The sequence below is a fragment of the Eptesicus fuscus genome, chromosome 2 (genome assembly GCF_027574615.1).
Source record: "Eptesicus fuscus isolate TK198812 chromosome 2, DD_ASM_mEF_20220401, whole genome shotgun sequence".
Classification (NCBI taxonomy): domain Eukaryota; kingdom Metazoa; phylum Chordata; class Mammalia; order Chiroptera; family Vespertilionidae; genus Eptesicus; species Eptesicus fuscus.
The window spans coordinates 68,824,790-68,844,792 of NC_072474.1; the positions used below are offsets into that span (position 1 = coordinate 68,824,790).

The 20,003-nt window shown below is 53.9% G+C and overlaps 1 protein-coding gene across 1 annotated transcript in view; it reads right to left on the reverse strand.

The window, feature by feature from the left end:
* Positions 1 to 20,003, reverse strand: part of SHROOM3 (shroom family member 3) — a 292,517-nt gene that overhangs the window by 27,000 nt on the left and 245,514 nt on the right. Inside the window, exons 8-9 of the mRNA XM_054728118.1 lie at positions 13,247 to 16,406; positions 6,340 to 6,413 (exon numbers count right to left, since the gene is read on the reverse strand). Coding sequence (XP_054584093.1) covers positions 6,340 to 6,413; positions 13,247 to 16,406 — 3,234 coding nt within the window. The remainder of the gene's footprint in view (positions 1 to 6,339; positions 6,414 to 13,246; positions 16,407 to 20,003) is intronic.

Below are 20,003 nucleotides of genomic sequence, written 5' to 3' on the forward strand. Positions count from 1 at the left end.
ACCAGTCTTATAATCAATTGCAGATGTTTACAGAGGCCCCTCAAGATTTGCTCACCATGTCCCAAATCACGGCTGTGATTCCCAGTTGCCTCCAGTCCTGGTGGATCTGGATGGTGTGGTTTGCAAAGGAGAAGGTGGCAAGAGGCTTATGGAATTTCGGCAACCCCATTCCCCCGGTCTCCTCATAGGGCACCAGGGCCATTCCCACTGTGCCAGCTCTGCTCCCTTTAACCTGTTGGGCAAAAGAATCCTGCGTGCTCTGGCCAGAAAGTGCATTCTTTCTTAGGTGGCCCGGATGCTTTTTTTAAGGTCGTTTTATGGATTCAAAAGAATAAACAGAGATGTGGAAAGCTTTTGTCAAAATCCTTTTACATGGTTCTTCCAGTGTCATGGGAAATGAGATGTGGCTCTGAATTCATCCCAAAGTGTGTCTTTGGGCAAAAGCACCCAGAATGGCACAACTCCTGCAGAATGCCCCACACACTTTGCTGTCAGGACTCAGGGGGGCTTGAGGGTGAGCGAGGCGGCGGTGCCAGCACAGGACCTGGGAGAAGGTAGCGCTTTCTACACTGCCCAGGCCACGTGGACTACAGCAGTACCCGCCCAGGTGGGCAGGGTGTTTCTGCTGTTTTGTTTTGGTCTGGCCTCCACCCCGTCAGCCACAGACCTGTGCCTGCACTGAGACTGAATGCTTTGATGGCCCTACTTTTTGGTGGACAGTGGATGCACTCCCAGAGACTGGCAGTTAGACTCTGGTGGCTTCTGAGTCCCTTGTGGGGAGAGTCCGGCCCTAGGTCAAGAACAGACTCAGGCGTCCTCGGCCAGGAGGCCTCCTTGGGCTAGGGGCCGCCACAGTTTGAAGGCTGGCCATGACCCCAATCCTGGCAGGGGTCTCCTCTGGGGTGCTGGCAGGCCTGGGCTAGGGCTGCGGGAGGTTTAGAGGCTGGTCACGCCCTCGATCCTGGTGGGGATCTCCTCTGGGGGGCTGGCAGGCCTGGGTTAGGGTCACTGGCGGTTTGGAGGCCAGTCACGCCCCCAATCCTGGTGGGGGTCTTCTCTGGGGTGCTGGCAGGCCTAGGCTAATGGCCACCCTGGTTTAGAGACTGGTCACGCCCCCGATCCTGGTGGGGGTCTCCTCTGGGGTGCTGGCAGGCCTGGGCTCTGGCGCCGCAAAGGGAGAGGTTCCTGAACCTGCTTCCCACACACCTAGGCTAGGATACATCTTGTAGGAGGCGGCTTTAATGCCCGGGGTCGGTGACCAGGTCCTCCGGAGCCTCGCTTTCTGGGCTGCAGTCCCACGTCTCCCAGTGCCCCAGCCTCGGATGCGCCCATGCAGTTGCCCCCACCACCAGCCACCTCAGCGCAGGCCACAGCAGCTGAAGCCAGCCTCTTGGAAGCCAGGCCACCACACCCACCACCTCTAGTAGCTCTCTGCTGCTTGCTCTCTGTGCCCTGTCCACTGGGGTGGGGGAGTGCTCCCAGCCCAGAGGCCCTCCCTCCCTCCGCAGCCTGGCTTGGGAAGCTGGCCTCATGCTGGGGCTACTATGCCAGCATGTCCACTCGGCTACTATGGGTGCGACTCGGGCCCCACGGAGGCCAACCTGGAGAACGTGGACCCCAGCTCTGCATCCGGCTGCTGCAGATGGCCTCGGTGGTCAACTACCACCTGCTCCTTCCACTGGCCCCATTGATCCCTCTCAGCACCAGCCATTTAGGCGAGGGTGGCGATTGCCCAGGGACATCACCCCTGGAGCGGCTGGCTGGGCCCGGCCCCGCCCCCCGGGTCGCGATGGGTCCCGATACCCCAGGGAGGCTGCTGGCTGTGCCAGGCCACACCACCCCGGGTCGCGATGGGTCCCCGGACCCCCGGGAGGCTGCTGGCCGTGCCCGGCCACGCCCCCCCGGGTCGCCATTGAACCTGGGACCCCCGCGGAGGCTGCTGGCCGTGCCCGGCCACGCCCCCCCGTTCGCCATTGAACCTGGGACCCCCGGGGAGGCTGCTGGCCCGGCCCGGCCACGCCCCCCGGGTCGCCATTGAACCTGGGACCCCCGGGTGGCTGCTGGCCATGCCCGGCCACGCCCCCCCGGGTCGCGATGGGTCCCGGGACCCCCGGGAGGCTGCTGGCCGTGCCCGGCCACGCCCCCCCGGGTCGCCATTGAACCTGGGACCCCCGGGTGGCTGCTGGCCGTGCACGGCCACGCCCCCCCGGGTCGCGATGGGTCCCGGGACCCCCGGGAGGCTGCTGGCCGTGCACGGCCACGCCCCCCCGGGTCGCGATGGGTCCCGGGACCCCCGGGAGGCTGCTGGCCGTGCCCGGCCACGCCCCCACGGGTCGCGATGGGTCCCGGCACCCCAGGGAGGCTGCTGGCCGTGCCCGGCCACGCCCCCCCGGGTCGCGATGGGTCCCGGGACCCCCGGGTGGCTGCTGGCCGTGCCCGGCCACGCCCCCCCGTGTCCGCCATTGAACCTGGGACCCCCGGGAGGCTGCTGGCGGTGCCCGGCCACGCCCCCCCGGGTCGCCATTGAACCTGGGACACCCGCGGAGGCTGCTGGCTGTGCCCGGCCACGCCCCCCCCGTTCGCCATTGAACCTGGGACCCCCGGGAGGCTGCTGGCCGTGCCCGGCCACGCCCCCCCGGGTCGCCATTGAACCTGGGACCCCCGGGTGACTGCTGGCCATGCCCGGCCACGCCCCCCCCGGGTCGCGATGGGTCCCGGGACCCCCGGGAGGCTGCTGGCCGTGCCCGGCCACGCCCCCCCGGGTCGGGATGGGTCCCGGCACCCCAGGGAGGCTGCTGGCTGTGCCCGGCCACGCCCCCCCGGGTCGCGATGGGTCCCGGGACCCCGCGGAGGCTGCTGGCCGTGCCCGGCCACGCCCCCCCGGGTCGCCATTGAACCTGGGACCCCCGGGAGGCTGCTGGCCGTGCCCGGCCACACCCCCCCGGGTCGCGATGGGTCCCGGGACCCCGCGGAGGCTGCTGGCCGTGCCCGGCCATGTCCCCCCGGGTCGCGATGGGTCCCGGGACCCCCGGGAGGCTGCTGGCCGTGCACGGCCACGCCCCCCCGGGTCGCGATGGGTCCCGGGACCCCCGGGAGGCTGCTGGCCGTGCCCGGCCACGCCCCCACGGGTCGCGATGGGTCCCGGCACCCCAGGGAGGCTGCTGGCCGTGCCCGGCCACGCCCCCCCGGGTCGCGATGGGTCCCGGGACCCCCGGGTGGCTGCTGGCCGTGCCCGGCCACGCCCCCCCGTGTCCGCCATTGAACCTGGGACCCCCGGGAGGCTGCTGGCGGTGCCCGGCCACGCCCCCCCGGGTCGCCATTGAACCTGGGACACCCGCGGAGGCTGCTGGCTGTGCCCGGCCACGCCCCCCCCCCGTTCGCCATTGAACCTGGGACCCCCGGGAGGCTGCTGGCCGTGCCCGGCCACGCCCCCCCGGGTCGCCATTGAACCTGGGACCCCCGGGTGACTGCTGGCCATGCCCGGCCACGCCCCCCCGGGTCGCGATGGGTCCCGGGACCCCCGGGAGGCTGCTGGCCGTGCCCGGCCACGCCCCCCCGGGTCGCCATTGAACCTGGGACCCCCGGGTGACTGCTGGCCATGCCCGGCCACGCCCCCCCGGGTCGCGATGGGTCCCGGGACCCCCGGGAGGCTGCTGGCCGTGCCCGGCCACGCCCCCCCGGGTCGGGATGGGTCCCGGCACCCCAGGGAGGCTGCTGGCTGTGCCCGGCCACGCCCCCCCGGGTCGCGATGGGTCCCGGGACCCCGCGGAGGCTGCTGGCCGTGCCCGGCCACGCCCCCCCGGGTCGCCATTGAACCTGGGACCCCCGGGAGGCTGCTGGCCGTGCCCGGCCACACCCCCCCGGGTCGCGATGGGTCCCGGGACCCCGCGGAGGCTGCTGGCCGTGCCCGGCCATGTCCCCCCGGGTCACCATTGAACCTGGGACCCCCGGGAGGCTGCTGGCCGTGCCCGGCCACGCCCCCCCGGGTCGCGATGGGTCCCGGGACCCCGCGGAGGCTGCTGGCCGTGCCCGGCCACGCCCCCCCGGTTCGCCATTGAACCTGGGACCCCGGGGAGGCTGCTGGCCGTGCCCGGCCACGCCCCCCCGGGTCGCGATGGGTCCCGGGACCCCCGGGTGGCTGCTGGCCATGCCCGGCCACGCCCCCCCGGGTCGCGATGGGTCCCGGGACCCCCGGGTGGCTGCTGGCCGTGCCCGGCCACGCCCCCCCCCCGTCGCCATTGAACCTGGGACCCCCGGGAGGCTGCTGGCCGTGCCTGGCCACGCCCCCCCGGGTCGCGATGGGTCCCGGGACCTCCGGGAGGCTGCTGGCCGTGCCCGGCCACGCCCCCCCTGGTCGCCATTGAACCTGGGACCCCCGGGAGGCTGCTGGCTGTGCATACCACGCCCCTCTAGGGTTGCCATCACTCACCAGGACCCCCGGAACTAAGAGGATTTGGCGCCGCCATCTTGGTTTTCTCAATGGCCAGTTAGGCCACCCGGAGTCCCGCCCCCAGCCTCTGGCAGGCCCAATCATGGGCATAGCGGAGGTGCGGTCAATTTGCATGTTTCTCTATTATAATGTAGGATAATAGTTATCTTAATGATCCTAATGGGTGTGAGATGGTATCTCAATGGGGTTTTGATTTGTATTTCTCTAATAATTGGTGATGTAGAATATCTTTTTATATGCTTGTTGGCCACCTGACTATCGTCTTTGGAGAAATGTCTATTCCAGTCCTTTTTGTTTTTTCCAAAAACTTTTTAAAATATGTTTTTTATTCATTCAGAGTGAGGAAGGGAGAGGAAGAGAGAGATAGAAACATCAATGATGAAGGAGAATCACTGATCAGCTGCCTTCTGCACCCCCCACACTGTGGATCAAGCCTGCAACCGGTGCATGTGCCCTGACCAGAAATTGAACCGTGACTTCCTGGTTCATGGGTCAAAGCTCAACCACTGAGCCACACAGGCCGGGCTATTCAAGCCCTGTTTATGAATGAGCTATTTGATTTTTTTATGGTTGAGTGTAGTCTCACCTTTGACTTCAGACCAGTTCTCTTTTGGCAGTGCTCTAGTTCACGGATAGTTTTCCTTTGTCTCTGGCGTTTAATTAATGCCCCCAAACTAACCAACGTCCTCGGCCTCACCCGGAATACTTATTCACGTTAGGCCCAGCCACAGGAGCAAGAGCACAGAACTGTGGAAGGCTGCTCTTGGCAGTGGAGGTGGTAACTTAACATCACTTCCTGACCACGTTGGCTGCTCCTACGTGACAGTTTTAGGGTGATTTATTGAGAAGGTGAATAAAGAAAAAGAGGGAAACAATGACTGCATGAATTATAATAAAAATTAGGGTACTGGCTTGGAAAACATGGAAGGTAGTAGGGAGGGTTTAAATGCACCATCATTAGTAAGTAGATTATAGAAGCTAACTCTATGACGCCACACTAAAACTATATATACATAGGCATGTGGTTCAGGGAAAACTCTCTTTGGAATTTTCTGCTTATTCAGCTCCATGTGACTAGTTAAAAAATTAAAATTCTAAATAATTGCCCATTATATTTTACTACCTGGGAGAAATGATTTTGATGATAAATATTTTTTAAAATTTAATTTGTTTATTGATTTCAGAGAGAAGGGAGAGGGATAGAAAAATAGAAACATCAATGATGAGAGAGAACCATCCATCGGCTGCCTCCCACACAACCCCTACTGGGGATCGAGCCCACAACCCGGGCATGTGCCCTTGACCAGAATCGAACCCGCGACCCTTCAGTCTGCAGGCCGACGCTTTATCCACTGAGCCAAACCACCTAGGGCTGATGATAAATTTTTAAAATGACTTTTTCTTTCATAGTATATCCTTTAGTGCCTAAACATTATGATTTCGGACCATTATTTTTTACTTCAGGTGCTTCCTGTGGGTTTGCCTCCCTGTGTGAAGCCATTCATGAAATGCTCATTCCTCTCTGAGCACTTTAGTCACCAGGCTAGCCCTCTACACACAGAACTGGGAGAGATCAGCCACGTGAGAGAGGCCCGGTGTGTGAGAGCACAGGTGAGCAGGAGAAGCGCATACCCACGAACTATTCTGATGCGAAGCTCATGAGAAGCCAAGCGTTGCCTTACCAGCACACACTCAAAATCTACTTTGAACAAGTGTCATTTTTAGAGAAAGTTATCTATAAATAAAGAAGTTCCCCACAGCCTAGACAAGTGGAGAAGGCAGCACCGGACACAATGAAACATCGTAATATCCCATTTCCATTCCTTATTCAGAGGCACACAAACGTTGAACTCCAGCTGCATGCGTAAGGCAGAGGGCAGCACACATACCTGGGTCCAGGGCCAGCCAAGTAACGTGGATCCTTCACTAGACCAGAGCCACTGTCTTCCCCCAAAAGCACATCCTGAAACACAAGAAAGGCACAGCATTATTACCAACAAATTTACTTGAGGGTGTGGCGACAGGAAGGAGCCAGAATAGTCACTGGAGGCCTGCTATTTACTGTCAGGCACCATGGTGGCGCTCTTCCACACTGCCCCATTTCTCCTCAAAGCCCCAGGAAGGACTGTGGACCCCACAGGCACAAAGAGGATAGCTCCCCCAAGGTCTCAGTGGCAGAGCTAGGATTTCAACCTCAGTCTGTCTCACCAAGTGCTTCTCCTCACAAGGGCACTTTCTAAGCAAGAGAAGGCTGATAATTATCTCCAGGGTTCCAAACAACTGCTACCCTTGAAATGACAAAAATTAATGCAAGGGGCCAACTTTCTGAAACAGCAATAGGAAATACGGGAGATGACAGGATAGTGCATGACATTTAGCAAAAACCTCCGATGTTCTGACTTATAATTCCAGGAGATATGAATCTGACGTGTAATCAAGCTGAAATATGTTCTCTCTGGGTTTGAAAACGTTTTACCCACAGGTCATATCAATATCTTTGGGCCTTTTCAGGTAGTCATTACGTGTTTCTTTTTGTTCTTAATTAGGGTATTATTGGTTTCCTGAAAGGATCCTAGGCCAGTTTTTGATAGAGTTTTGCCCAGGTGAGTAAGTCCCTGATGAAGACAATGTTGCTATTGATAAAATATTTAGCTCTCAATTATGTATGCTACTTGGAGACAGGTGGAAAACAAGAAATTAAGTCCACACATTATCTCATTTAATTTCAGCAATTATTTCGTCACTTAATCTGTCCAAAGAGCTCATTGCTTTCCACCCCGTTTTTCTCCCCGCACCCCCAGTCAGTGATGCAGGTACTAGTAAGCAATAAAAGAGCCAGAGGTAGTAGGCACAAAGAAGAAACCAACACTCGAAGATTATTAATAACTGCAGCGATCCCTTATTGGGCATTTACTTTGTGGCGGACACTCTGCTAAATTCCTTACAGCCCTCAAATTATGAGCCTGGCATTGTGTTAGGTACATGCCATTTCTTCTGTAATTTAATCGAGAACAATGGGGAGAGGAGAGGTAATGGCAGCTCAGAAAGGTTAAGTAGCTTACCCACCCACACAGTTAAGTAGGTGGAGGAGCCAGGATTCAAGCCATGATCGCTTCAAAACACAGGGTCTTCCTTTGTAATTTTAGCAAGCTGAGTGGTAGCTGAGGTGGATTCGATCAGACATCAGTGCTTCGAGAAAATATGTCTCTGATTTGCTCAATGACCACTCTAGGGAATGGGAATTCCTGCTCTCCAGGGAACCTTGTGGTCCTTTTAAAGCCCTCCCTGCTGCACCTTCTCTGTTGACAAGAATGTGAAGCTTTGCCAATAATTAATTGGGGAAGCCTGTAGGTCCTCTTTAAGCTCCTAACCCAGTATAACTTTTAAAGGGAGTTTCCCATTCTGTCATTTCCTTTGAATTATAGTATGAGCTTAAGTTGATATTTATGTTAGTGTGGGTAAAATAAAGGAAGTTAGACTCAGTAATAGGCTGTCGAGAGAACTCTCTAAATCTCTTGTCAATAAAAGTTGGTTGGAGCATCGTCATGCACGCCAAAAAGGTTCCGGGTTGATCCCTGGTCGGTGCGCAGAGGAGAGTGCAACCCGTCTGTCTGTCTGTCTGTCTCTCTCTCTTCCTTTCTCTAGAGAGCAATAAAAACATATCCTCAGCCCAACTGGCGTGGCTCAATGGTTGAGCGTCGACCTATGAACCAGGAGGTCATGGTTCGATCCCCGGTCAAGGCACATGCCCAGTTTGCAGGCTGGATCCCCAGTGGGGGGCATGTGGGAGGCAGGCTATCAATGATTCTCTCTCATCACTGATGTTTCTCTCTCTCTCTTCTTCTCCCTTCCTCTCTGGAATAATATCCTATCTAATAAAGAGGGAAAATGCTAATTGACCCTCACACCATCGCAAAGGTGGTGGCGCCCACAGCCAATAAGGAGGGCATATGCTAATTGCTGCCCCATCCTTAAAGATGGTGGTGCCCACAGCCAATAAGGAGGGAATATGTTAATTGACTGCCACACCCTCAAAGATGGTGGCGCCCACAGCCACAAGATGGCGGCGCCCAGTCCCCTCAGCCCTGCCGGGGTGGCAGGTGAACGGTAAGGCCAGGCCTGTCCCTAGGCGGGCCCGGTCTTGCTACGCTCCTGCCTCCGGAGTCTCCCAGTCCCCTCAGGCCTGCAGCCACCCAGGGCCGGCCCGAGATGCAGGCAAGCCTCGGATGGCGGCTGTCCAGACTCACAGGGCCTCCCGAGGCTCAGGTAACCAGGGCCGGCTGAGGCTTGCATTGCCAGCAGTGGCAGCACCAGAGGTGTGATGAGGTGTTGCCTTCCCCTGATTGCTGGGTCGCCTCCTGCCCCTGAGGGTTCCCAGACTATGAAAGGGGCAGGCTGGACTAGGGATCCCCCCTCCAGTGCATGAATTTTCATGCACCGGGCCTCTAGTATATATATATATATATTAAAACAACAACAACAACAAAATGCGTCCTTGGGTGGTGATTAAAAAACAAAACCATTTGGACAGAAGGAAAATGCCTTCCCAATCCAGTAAAAGCCAGAGGAGGATAAATTTCAGTTGTATTTACTTGTTTGGATTAGGCATATGTTCACTGTTAAGGAAGACTTGATTTGCTACAAACTGGTAAGAAGTGTACAGTACGTATAGGGCACTTTAGAGAAAAGCTGGGACTATGGAAGAAATAGCTATAAATGTTTGTTTTTAATTATTCCTGATTTCTGATGACTGACGTACTGGTTTTTTATTCTTCATTAGGCATAGCATACTTAAAACTATAGTCCTAAAGCCTGGTGAATGCAAATCCTCACTCTTGCTTTGGGTTCTGAGTTAGAAATCCTAGTATCTCTGTGACCAATGAAATAATGAAGACAACAATATTCATCTACTTTGGAATATCAGTGTCAAGTATCTGCTAAAATGAATTAGAAATCCATTTGAAAAATCTTAAAATGGTATTTAAGAGGTAAATAACAGTAATGAATACACTTTAAAATGAAATAGATTCATTGGCTCAAGTTTTACATAGAAGATGTTTAACTCTCACCTCCTTCCCTGCTCCTCAACCTTTTTTTATTTAAGGAGGTGACAGGCTATAGTGACTCGAAGAGTATGGGGTCAAAACCTTGCTCCCACTACCTTGGGTAAATTTCTTTAAAAAAAATTTTTTTTTAAATTGATATTTTTACAGAGAGGAAGAGAGAGGGAGAGTTAGAAACATTGATGAGGGAGAAACATCGATCAGCTGCCTCCTGCACACCCCTTACTGGGGTTGTGCCCGCAACCAAGGTACATGCCCTTAACCGGACTCGAACCCGGGACCCTTCAGTCTGCAGGCCGATGCTCTATCCACTGAGCCAAACAGGTTAGGGCTTGGGCAAATTTCTTACCCTTTCTGTGCCTCAGTGCCCTTATCTTAATATGGGGATAACAACTGTATCCACCTCTGTGCATAGATGTCAGAATTAATTTCATACTTATAAAAACACTTAGTACAATGACTGGCACATAGTACACATTTGGTTATTAGCAGCTGTTTGTAATTTTACATTTTGTGGAAAGTTGATTCTGTTATTTATCCACAAGTTTGAATGGGTGCTTGTTGAGAGGTGCTAAACATGATTTACAAGCTGCATTCTCCAGAATCCATGCATCGAGCCATTTCCTCAGCAATTAAATGTCCGGCTCGCCATCACATGGTGAATGTGTTACATATCAGAAACAAAGGTCTCTGAAAATACAGTGAGAACCAGAGAAGCCTCTAACTCAGCATCTGGAAGAAAAAAAAAATTCCTCACTAGGAATCTCACTTCTTCACAGGTTTATTTTTATAGCCTCTTCTGCATTTTAGATCTATGCTGTGAAGAGGTATAAATTTCTGTCTCAGAGGCAGAAATGTTTGAATATTTTTCTGTAGTGCCCAGTGACTTAAGAAAAGTTGTTTTCCAAAGTCTCTAAAAAGTAGGAAATAGGCAAGAATTTGTTGTGCCCGTCAGCTCCATCACTAATATCCACTTGTTCAGCAATTACATCTTTTGAGACGACCAGGAATGAAAGGAGAGGTAATGGGAGGCTGCGTGTTTCAGGGTGGACCACAGCTGGCTAAGGAGAGGCCAGGCCTGCGGAGTATCTGAGTAGGTCTCTGGTTCCAAGTGGTGGCAGCCTTCTGCAGTCATTATTTCAGGCCAAGGAATAATCAATTTCCTAAGCAGAGGAATTTATTTCCACGTTGACCTTATTTTGGAGGCAGAAACTGTCCTTATAAACTTTTGAAAAGGAGCTGAATCCTTGCCCAAAGCTTGTAAAATCCTGCTCTATTAGCATCTGGCCGGCAGGACGGAACAAGTAACATTTGTTCAGGATGCCGAGGACTGAGCCAGCACCAGAATAGACTCCATATTTTGGGTTTAACTCAGATGGATGGTCTCTACAGTAAGCATGTCGTTATTTAAACGAGGCATTGGCCTGCAGGCTGCGAGTTTGACATGCTTGCTCTACAGGGTCACTTGATTTCATGGAATTCTCTGAAGCTGAGATCAGAAAAATTCTTAATGCCCTCACCAATTCTTAATGATAAGTTTCTGGAATTTTTTTTTTTAAAAGAAAAGAATGTAACATTTTGAAATAACCACAATAATTATGTGGTGAGACTACTTTTGCTTTGTTTTTAACTAGTTCTACAAATAAGGTATGAAGAAAATGGATCAGACACTGCCATGACCAGGTCCCAGGGCAGACAAGATCTGGCTGATGAAGAAGGAACCTCAAGAACAGTCTCGGCACAATCACAATCTGGGAGATGGTAACAAATTTGCAGAATTTGTAGGAGCAAAACAGCACAGATAAGATATTTAATTTTGAAACAGTTTCCTCCTCTGGTGTCATATTCCCCAAGTTAAATACTATCTAAAATACGGTACTCTCTTTATTGAACAGGGTGCCTAAACAACGTTCTGCATTTAGTTGTCTTTCTAAAAAGCTTTTCAAATGATATAAAGCATGTAATTGGGTTTGGAGGAATCTATACCACCTATGTTTTAGCTCTATTTTCCACTTTACCAGGTTTGAGAAATATTTGTGGAGGGAAGGCAAAATAACATCCATATCTAACTGATTCCCCAAGAGAGGATGATGACACCTAGTGGTGGCTAAAAAAAAAAAAGTAACCAGAAGAGGATCCAGTTTTTGTCTGAACATTGTTTTCTTTAAAACATGTGGAGCAAAATGAAGAAAATGTTTGTTCTGTAGCTATGCACTGACTGACTGAAGCCCATCAAACTAGCTGCAACTGCATGTTACATATAAGGATTTAAAAGTGTTTTAGTGCCCTGGCTAGATAGCTCAGATGGTTAGAGCATATTGTCCCAATATGCCAAGGCGCAGGTTTGATCCCCAGTCAGGGCACTTACAAGAAACAACGAATGAATGCATAAATAAGTGGAACAACAAACTAAGGTTTCTCTCATAGCAAAAAATATAAGTAGTTTTTAAAAAGGGTTTCAGTGGTAGGATGAGGAGTGGAAATGAGCTCAGTTAATTCTGAGGGGGAGGAAAATGGCTAGTGAAGTCTTACGGAGGACTGCCTCTATAGATTTGTGTGTGTTTGAGTTTACACTGGAGAGAAAGTATTTCTGAATATTCCTGAACAGGAAATACCCGGGAGGGCACAGTGCTTTTGCTCAGAAGGCTGCGTGTATGTGTGTTTCAGAAGCAGTGCTGTAAACATACTTCTCAGGCAGTAATGACTGAATCTCTCTTTGTCTGAAGTTGGTTCCTCCAAATACCGCCTCCCACACACAACCCCCAATCCTTGACTTCTCTGCCAGGAAAAACAGAATTTGAGAGGGGGAATGGAGGGATGGTCTCCACTGTGCTAACATACATATGTGAATTCCTATCTCCTTAGGTGGAAAGGGAGCCATGAGGGAGGCCATTGATCGGCAGTGGAATGCGGAGCTGGAGGATGGGCTAAGAATTAGGGAAATTAATAGACGCCTGGGAGTCAGAGAGCTCAGGTCTATTCATAGCTCTGCCTGAAATTTCCCCCGGAAAGCACTTCACAATCTTTGCATAGTTTAGAGCCTTTATTAGAAAACCCTTTTATCTGAGAATTGAAATGTCTGGGATTCATTCTCCTGTCTCACCAGGACAGTGCACAGAAAGAGCTCAGATGGGAGTCAGAGAAACAAGGGGTTTGATATGGATAATATGCTCTACTGCATAGGATTATTGTGGAGATTAATGAGATAAATGTACTGGTAAAGCATACTTAGCTGAGGGCCTGGGACTCAATAACCCTTTAAAATCAATAATTCTATTTTGCAAATGCAAGAGTCCAACAGAAACATAGAGGGTGAAAAGCTAAAATATTTAAAACTCGAGACAGCCTCTATTCCTTGCATTAAAAAAAAGGCAAAAAAGATAATCCCCAACTTTTCCTAACCACACACTCTTGCACTGAGAGGTCAGTGACCTCCTAAAATGAATTATATATAATATGTATTGTATACACACACACACAAACATATAAAGATACCTATGTAAGATTTATGTATCTATTTAAGACATCTATACAACGACATGAATATCCACATTTATCTTTGTCTCCGTGAGGCTATCAGACAGGGGCACTGAGAAAGAAATGATCTCTTGAAAACAAATGCTCCTCTTCTGCATGTAAAAGGAGCATTGAAGGGGGAAGGACGGGGTAGAGGAGAAGCAATACAGCTTCCAGGGCCCACAGGACATGCCCAGGATCTGCTGGCTGCACCTACCTGGAGCTTCTTGTGGGTGGTGGGAGATGACCGTGACCTCACGTGGACAGGGACCGCCAGGAAATCCGAGCGCTCCAGCAGGTCCTCAGCCGACATGGACTTCCCGGCCCTCCCGGCCGCGGCCCCCCACGAGGAGGGCTCCCCAGGGGTCCTGTCCATCTTCTGGTGGCCTTTTGGCCCCCCGCCGTTGGCTCCACCCAGCAGCTCCCTCTGGGCTCGGTCCCCGCGTCGCCTTTCTCCCAGGAGGCGGCCGCCAGCGAAGGAGCTGCTGCGATCTCGGGCCCCACGTGGGGGTTCCCCGCCGCCGCCCGCCGCCAGCAGGAGGGCGGCCTCCCTGCGGGGCTGCAGGCTGGGCTCCCGCAGGGAACAGAGGCTGGCGGCCGAGGTGAGGCCGGGGCCTTCGGGCGCGCGGCCGGGCTGCAGGTAGGTGCCGTGCGCGCGCTCCTGCGGCCCCGGCTCCTGGAGGCCTCCGGCGGCGGCGGCGGGGCCGGGCCGCTTGCCGGTCTTGCGCTGCACGTAGTCGGCCAGGGCGCTCTGCTGGAACTGCTTCAGCTCGGGCCCCGACAGGCTGAGCGTGGAGCAGGCCTTGCCGTCCCGCTCGAAGATGCGGCGCCGGTCGGCCACCGTGCTCTCCGGGAAGCGCAGCGCCGCCCTCTGCGGGCCCAGGGGTGCGGGCTCTGCCTCCTCCGAGACGCCCACCTCGTTCATCTTCTCGGGCTCCGAGTAGGAGCGCTTCTTCTGCTCGGGGTCCAGGCGCCGGCGGGGCCCCCTCCGGGCAACAGAGGGCGCTGGCCGGTCACCCTTGGCCGGGGTCACGCTGTGCCGCTCCCGTGGGGTGTGCGGGGAGGCGGATACCGGGGCCTCGGGACTCCGCAGCCCCACGTGGGCCGAGGCCGGTCGCGGGCGCCAGGGCCTGGAAGCCCCCGGCGTCCCGGGCTCCAGGTCCCGGCGTCGGAAGGAGGTGGCCCCCAGCACGCGGGACTGGGCGTCCTTGATGCTGTTCCTGTAGGCGCGGCTGAAGGGGGCGTCCAGCACCGGCGACTCGGGGGTGCCCGGCCTGTGGTCCCGCCACCGGGCATCCTCCTCGGCCTCGCTGAAGAGCTGGAAGGTGCTCTGGCTGCGGAGCAGGTGGGTGTCCCGCCTCGGGGGCTCACTGCCTTGGAGTGGGGAGCCCCGGCTGCCCTCGGCACCCCTCTTCGAGTGCTGACCGTAAGGCTGCCAGGAAACTTCTTCCGGCTTCGGGTCCCCATTTTTGAAACGGTGCTCCCCATTGCCTAGGGGTTCGGCGGGATCGGAAAAGGGGTCATTGGCGTGTGTCTCCTGGAAGTCATTCCTGGAAGGCGGGGCCATCTTGGGGGGCCTGTAGGCGTAGCCATTGGCGGAGCTGCCCACACTCGGGGGCCTCTGGCGCCCCTGCTCTCGCTGCTCGATCTTGGAGACCTTCTCCAGCACGGAGCAGTGGGGCTTCCCGTACTGGAAGCCGGGCAGAGCCGAGCTGCTGCTGGAGCTGAGCCTCCTCCGGCCCAGGCTGCAGGTCTGCTGGTGGGGCGGGGAGGGCGGCTCCTCATGCCTGGCGTCTGAAAGTGGGAAGGAGGTCAATGCACTGGTTTTCCCCTCGGGCCTTGGGCAGGAAACCGGCCTGTCCGGATGGCTCCCGTGATCAGGAACCACTTTCCTTCCAGGGCCCTCTGCCCTGGGGCTGCCTCCTACCTCCAGGCTGCTCTGCCTTCTTAGACTCTCAGGAATGTTCTGAAGGGAGGAGAAGGCCGACTTGGTCTTGCCAAAGTTGCTCGACGGGCTCTGGCGTAGGCCCTCTCTCTCCAGCCCCTGCTGGAGGTTGGCGTTGTGGTCTTCTTGGAAATCACCCTCCCAAAGCTCTGGGGGCCGGGGAGGCCTCTTGCCATCGCCCGCCGGCCAGGCCTGCGCCGGGGGGGACTGGGTGGGGTGGTGGTTAGAAGCCGGTTTGTTGCTGTGGGGGCTCTTTCTCTCACTGGGATGTGGGCTGTTGCCCTGGAGAGGTGTGAGGCGCTTCTTCAGGGAGGTATCCTTCACATTTTCAGGCACAGGAGGGAAATGGACTTTGACGGGGACACATTTGACTGGAGTTTCAGGTGTTCTCTCGACTAGGGACAAAGATTCATGCTCTAGGGGTTGATAGAAGGCAAACGCAGGTCTGCTAGATCCGTTTTGGTTTCCATTCTCGTCAAGGGTAGCTGTCTTGTCGCAGGCGCCCTGAGGAGCCGTATATCCGCTCTCCTTGGCCAGGGCGGGGTAGAGCGTGCCGTTGCTACTCGCGGAGGGCTGAGGCACCTGGGCAAAGTGTGGCTCCAGGGAGGGTACCGGGTAGATGCCAGTCGGCAGCAGAGGTTGGCCGGGCTGGGCCTTCTGGGGATAATGATGCTTGGGCTTCACCGGGGGGCTGCTCTCGGGACTCTTCTCCAGCACAGTATGCAGCGGCTCCTCCACAAAGGGAGATTTCAGGGCGCCCGAAGAGTTTGCCTGAGGCCGGCAGAACCGTTTCTGGTCAAGGCTAGACCAAGAGCTGGGCCGCTCTCTCTGCCGAAAGGCCGCGTAACTGTCACTCCGAGCCGGGGGCAGCGGGGCGCCCACGTTCGGAGGCAGGTTGTCAACGGCCGCCTCCAAGGAACTGGGGCCCTGCTGGCTCCAGGAGGGGGGCGGCCCTCTCCGGCCCCGAGGAACGTGATGCCCTTTGTCATAGCCCTGACTGTCTGCCGAGGCTGGGGCCTCCCTCCCGTGGAGGAGCAGGGCTGACGAGTTCACCTCGTACTCTGCGGAGACTCTCCTCTGGGGATCGTAGACGGTCTTGACATAGCGAATGTCTGCCTGCCGCATCCCTTCCAGGAGGCCACCTGGAGCAGAAGTGTCCATGGAGCCCGACCGCTCCCGGCCTGGGGCGCCGGGGGGCGGGTACTCCAGGATGCTGGAGCTGGTGGAGAAGGAGCTGTACGCCGAGTCCCTCTTGTTGTGGAGGTGGCCGAGCTGGTCGATGCTGCTGGTGGACTTGGCGGGGGAAAGAAGGTGGCAGGCTGGGTATCCCCCACTGGGCTCCAGGCTCTCCATGCTGCCCTGGGAGCTGCACCGGTCAGGGCTCCGCCTCAGGTAAGCAGGGTCATAGTTGGAGAGGTCACTTGTAGAGGAGCTGGAAGGAAGACAGAGCCGTCAGCACCAGAGTTGGTATCACTTAGGGTTCAGGCACAGGACGCAGCTTATATTTACTCTGGCGCACGATGTTTGGTTTTTGGAAGGGCGGGTGAAAAAAAGCCATATTTGGCCTCCCTCGGCCTCCCTGTGCGCCGCTACTAGGAGTAATTGCCCAACGCTGTAACCCGTGCGTGCTTCTCATCAATCACCCGGGCTCGCAAGGGGAGGAACGGGAAGCACGGGAGAAGCCATGTGGCCTTCGGGCAGAGGCAGCACGCTCACGTGATTTGCTATGTGCCGGAAAGATGGTGTGTGCCAAGAAAGGAGAGAGGTGGGGAGGAAAGAGGAGAGGAAGAGGAGGAAGAGTGAGTGACACTGAAATTTTGTGTCTCTTGGGGCTATTTGTGGGACGAAGGGGAAATGCTTCGAGACCAGGCAAGCGAACGGGTGAGGGAGACTGTGCATACATGTATACGTTTTTAGTTACTATCTTTCCTTTTTATGGAATTGAAGGCCTTCCACCCTGGCAACCTTCTTGGAATCTCAATTGTACTGGAGACTATTTGTGATGCGAAAGCTAAACACAAAGCTGAGAGGAATTAGAGTCAGAAACAAATGGATGGGACGGAAGGAGAGGGAAGCTTAATCACGACGCCCATCACCTATGGGTGACCTCCCGAAGCCCGAGCTCAGCCTCTCATAGGCGGAGGTGAGACCTCATGTGTGAGCTCCTCCTCCAGGTGGTTTTCAGAGCCTCGCTGGGGAAGGGGAGATGACTCTCAATCCTGGCACTGCACACCCTAGAAAGTTGCCTCAACACAAAATTCCTTATAATTAGCCATAATTATAAACTTAGAGTATACTTTACCCCGCATGTTGGGGGCGGGAGGGCATACAGGAAGAAGTGGTTCAAAAATCAAACAGCAGTCTCCATGGTTCAAATGTTTGTGACTCACGATTCTCTACAGAAGGGAAAATCACTAGGAGCTCTTGCCACTTTTACATGAATAGGCACTTACGCACCATTAAAGTTTACGGAGCTATTATTATATTTCTAGATCTCATGTAAGTAAATATGGTGTCTTGGTTGGTTGAATATGTAATGATGCATAATGGCTGGACTGTCTCCAGAGTGTATGGCGAGGGTCTAGAAGGACCATATTCTGAGTCAAAACTGAAATTCAAGGAAAAGAAAACTGTATTTTTAGTGACTAACCTTAAGAATGTAACTTTTCTTTTTTTTAAAAAAATGTTTTTCATGGTTTTAGAGAGAGAGGAAACCATTGACCAGCTGCCTCCTGCACGCACCCTACTTGGGGTCAAACCTGAGCTTGTGCCCTGACCGGGAATCCAACTGGCGGGACCTTTCGGTTCATGGGATAACGCTCAACCACTGAGCCACTCCAGCCGGGCCAAGGTGGCACTCTTTTGTGTATTTTTTTTTACATTTATAATTCAGCTTATTTATTTTTAAATTTTATTTTATTGTCGAAAGTATTACATATAGTAGTACATATATCTCCTCAAGGTGGCAGTCTTAATAGTGGGTAAGAAGAACCTGGAATGAAGGTCTTCAGTCCTAACAGAGGTAGCCTTACCCTCAAGATGAATGTGTCAGAGTTCTTACTGGGGTCTGGCCACTTTTCCAACCTCATTTTCTATTGCTTTCCTTCTTGCTCACGGCACTCCAGCGTGACGGCTTCCTTACTAACTCAAATCCATGAAATATATCCCATCTCAGGTCTCAACGGCCTTTGTACTCACTGTCCCCACCACATAAAATGCTCCTTACCTGGCTCACTCCTTCCTTTGTCTCTGCATCAGAGAACATCTGGGACTCACTATCTAAAGAGCACATCTTCTCTCCTTACTCCCTTTTCTTCATAGCACTTACCAAACTTGACATGTTGCATTCTCTAGTTTGTGTGCTAAAAAAATATTTTCTAAGTACTTAAAGCATAGCAAAAAGCACAAAACAAGTGTATGAAAAGACCTCCTAAAGTGTGTTTACCGAAGATTAATTCCTTAGCTGATCAAATATGTTTTGAAAATACTGGGCTAAATAAGTTAAACAATTTTATTTACGGCAAGGCTTCTGAGTCTTCAATAAACTATTGTTCATGGAATGTTCTGAAGGGAAAATACACTAAGCAGTGTTATCTAAACTTGTTTGACCCTAGAAACTTTTTCCAAAGGGCATGTAATGAGTTATTATTCCATGGAACACATCTTGGGAAACAAATAAGTATTATAGGGTGGGGGGCTTTTTATGTCTCGTTCATCTGAAACAGAGTGGATACTCAGTATGTATTTGCTTGAATGAACAAATCAATGGACAGATACAGGAGTATTTTGATACTATTATTTTATCCTCTTGTGAGGGGACTGGACTGAGAGACTTGTTTAAAATGTTTTTATTGATTTCAGGGAGAGGAAGAGATAGAAACATTGATCAGAGAGAAACATCAATTGGCTGCCTCCTGTACACCCCCTACTGGGGATGGAGCTTGCAACCAGGCATGTGCCCTGATCGGGAATCAAACCTGTGACCGCCTGTATGGGACACGCTCAACCAAGTGAGCCACGCCAGCTGGGCTGGACTTTTCAAGGTCTCTTCTAAGGTACTTTAATAGTTTGGGGCCACTGCGTGAGATTTCTGTAGGACAGCAAAAAGACAGCGACAAAGGTCTGACAGAGAGCAGCAGAAATACCATTTCAGTGAAATCCAAGCCAGTGTGCAGACAGTGAAGTCTTCCATCTCTTTGTATTTCTCCCTCCTTCTCTCCTCATGCCCGCTTCTCCCCCATCCCTGAGCTCCCTCATCCTCCTGCTTCTTAATGAGAAACAGATGCATAAACGTAGGCCTGCGATTGGGTTTCTGGAACTAAAGGAAGGCTGTCAGAGGGACGCCGACAGATTGATGCAGCACACGAGGCCGCTAGATGCCACTGTGCTCCTCAGAAAGGCCCCTGGAGCGCTTCTCCAGGACAGCTGCCGCTGTCGGACCCTCTGGGCAGAGCTTAGGGTGGGGGTGAAGCCTCTGCCAGGGCTGCAAGCCCGAGTCGTGGAATGACACGAATCACGGACGATCTGTGCCAGGGTAGAAGAGAATCCACACGTCCGTCACATTGTGGGTAACCTGAGCTTTCCTTTCTCCCTCTGTACCCCACACAGTGCTTTGGGGCTGACAGTCAAGTGTCAGGGGAAGTAAGGGCAGATCCACCTGTCTAAACCCCTCCGGAGAGGGGGATGGGGAGGAGGAAACAGATGGAGAAGCGCAGCCTTCAGAATACTGCACTTCTGATGCCAACTCCCCCATTCTCCTGAGGCCTCTCGGAGCTCCACAGTCACTGTTGGCAGGTGTTCTAAGCACCCGATGCAGTAGTCTTATCTCTGCCTTTGGGCCGGCATGTTTTTTAGGTTGCAGTGTGAGTCCAGATTTAGGGGCCTCTTAAAGTTAGGGGTTAGGAGGCTCCAAAGAGCCCACTGTTTAGGGCCACCTGTTAATACACACTTGCATTTTATAAGTGTGTGCCGGGTGATGCCACTAACTTTGAAGTTCATTACCAGGTTTCACTGTGCCTCTGATACGTCT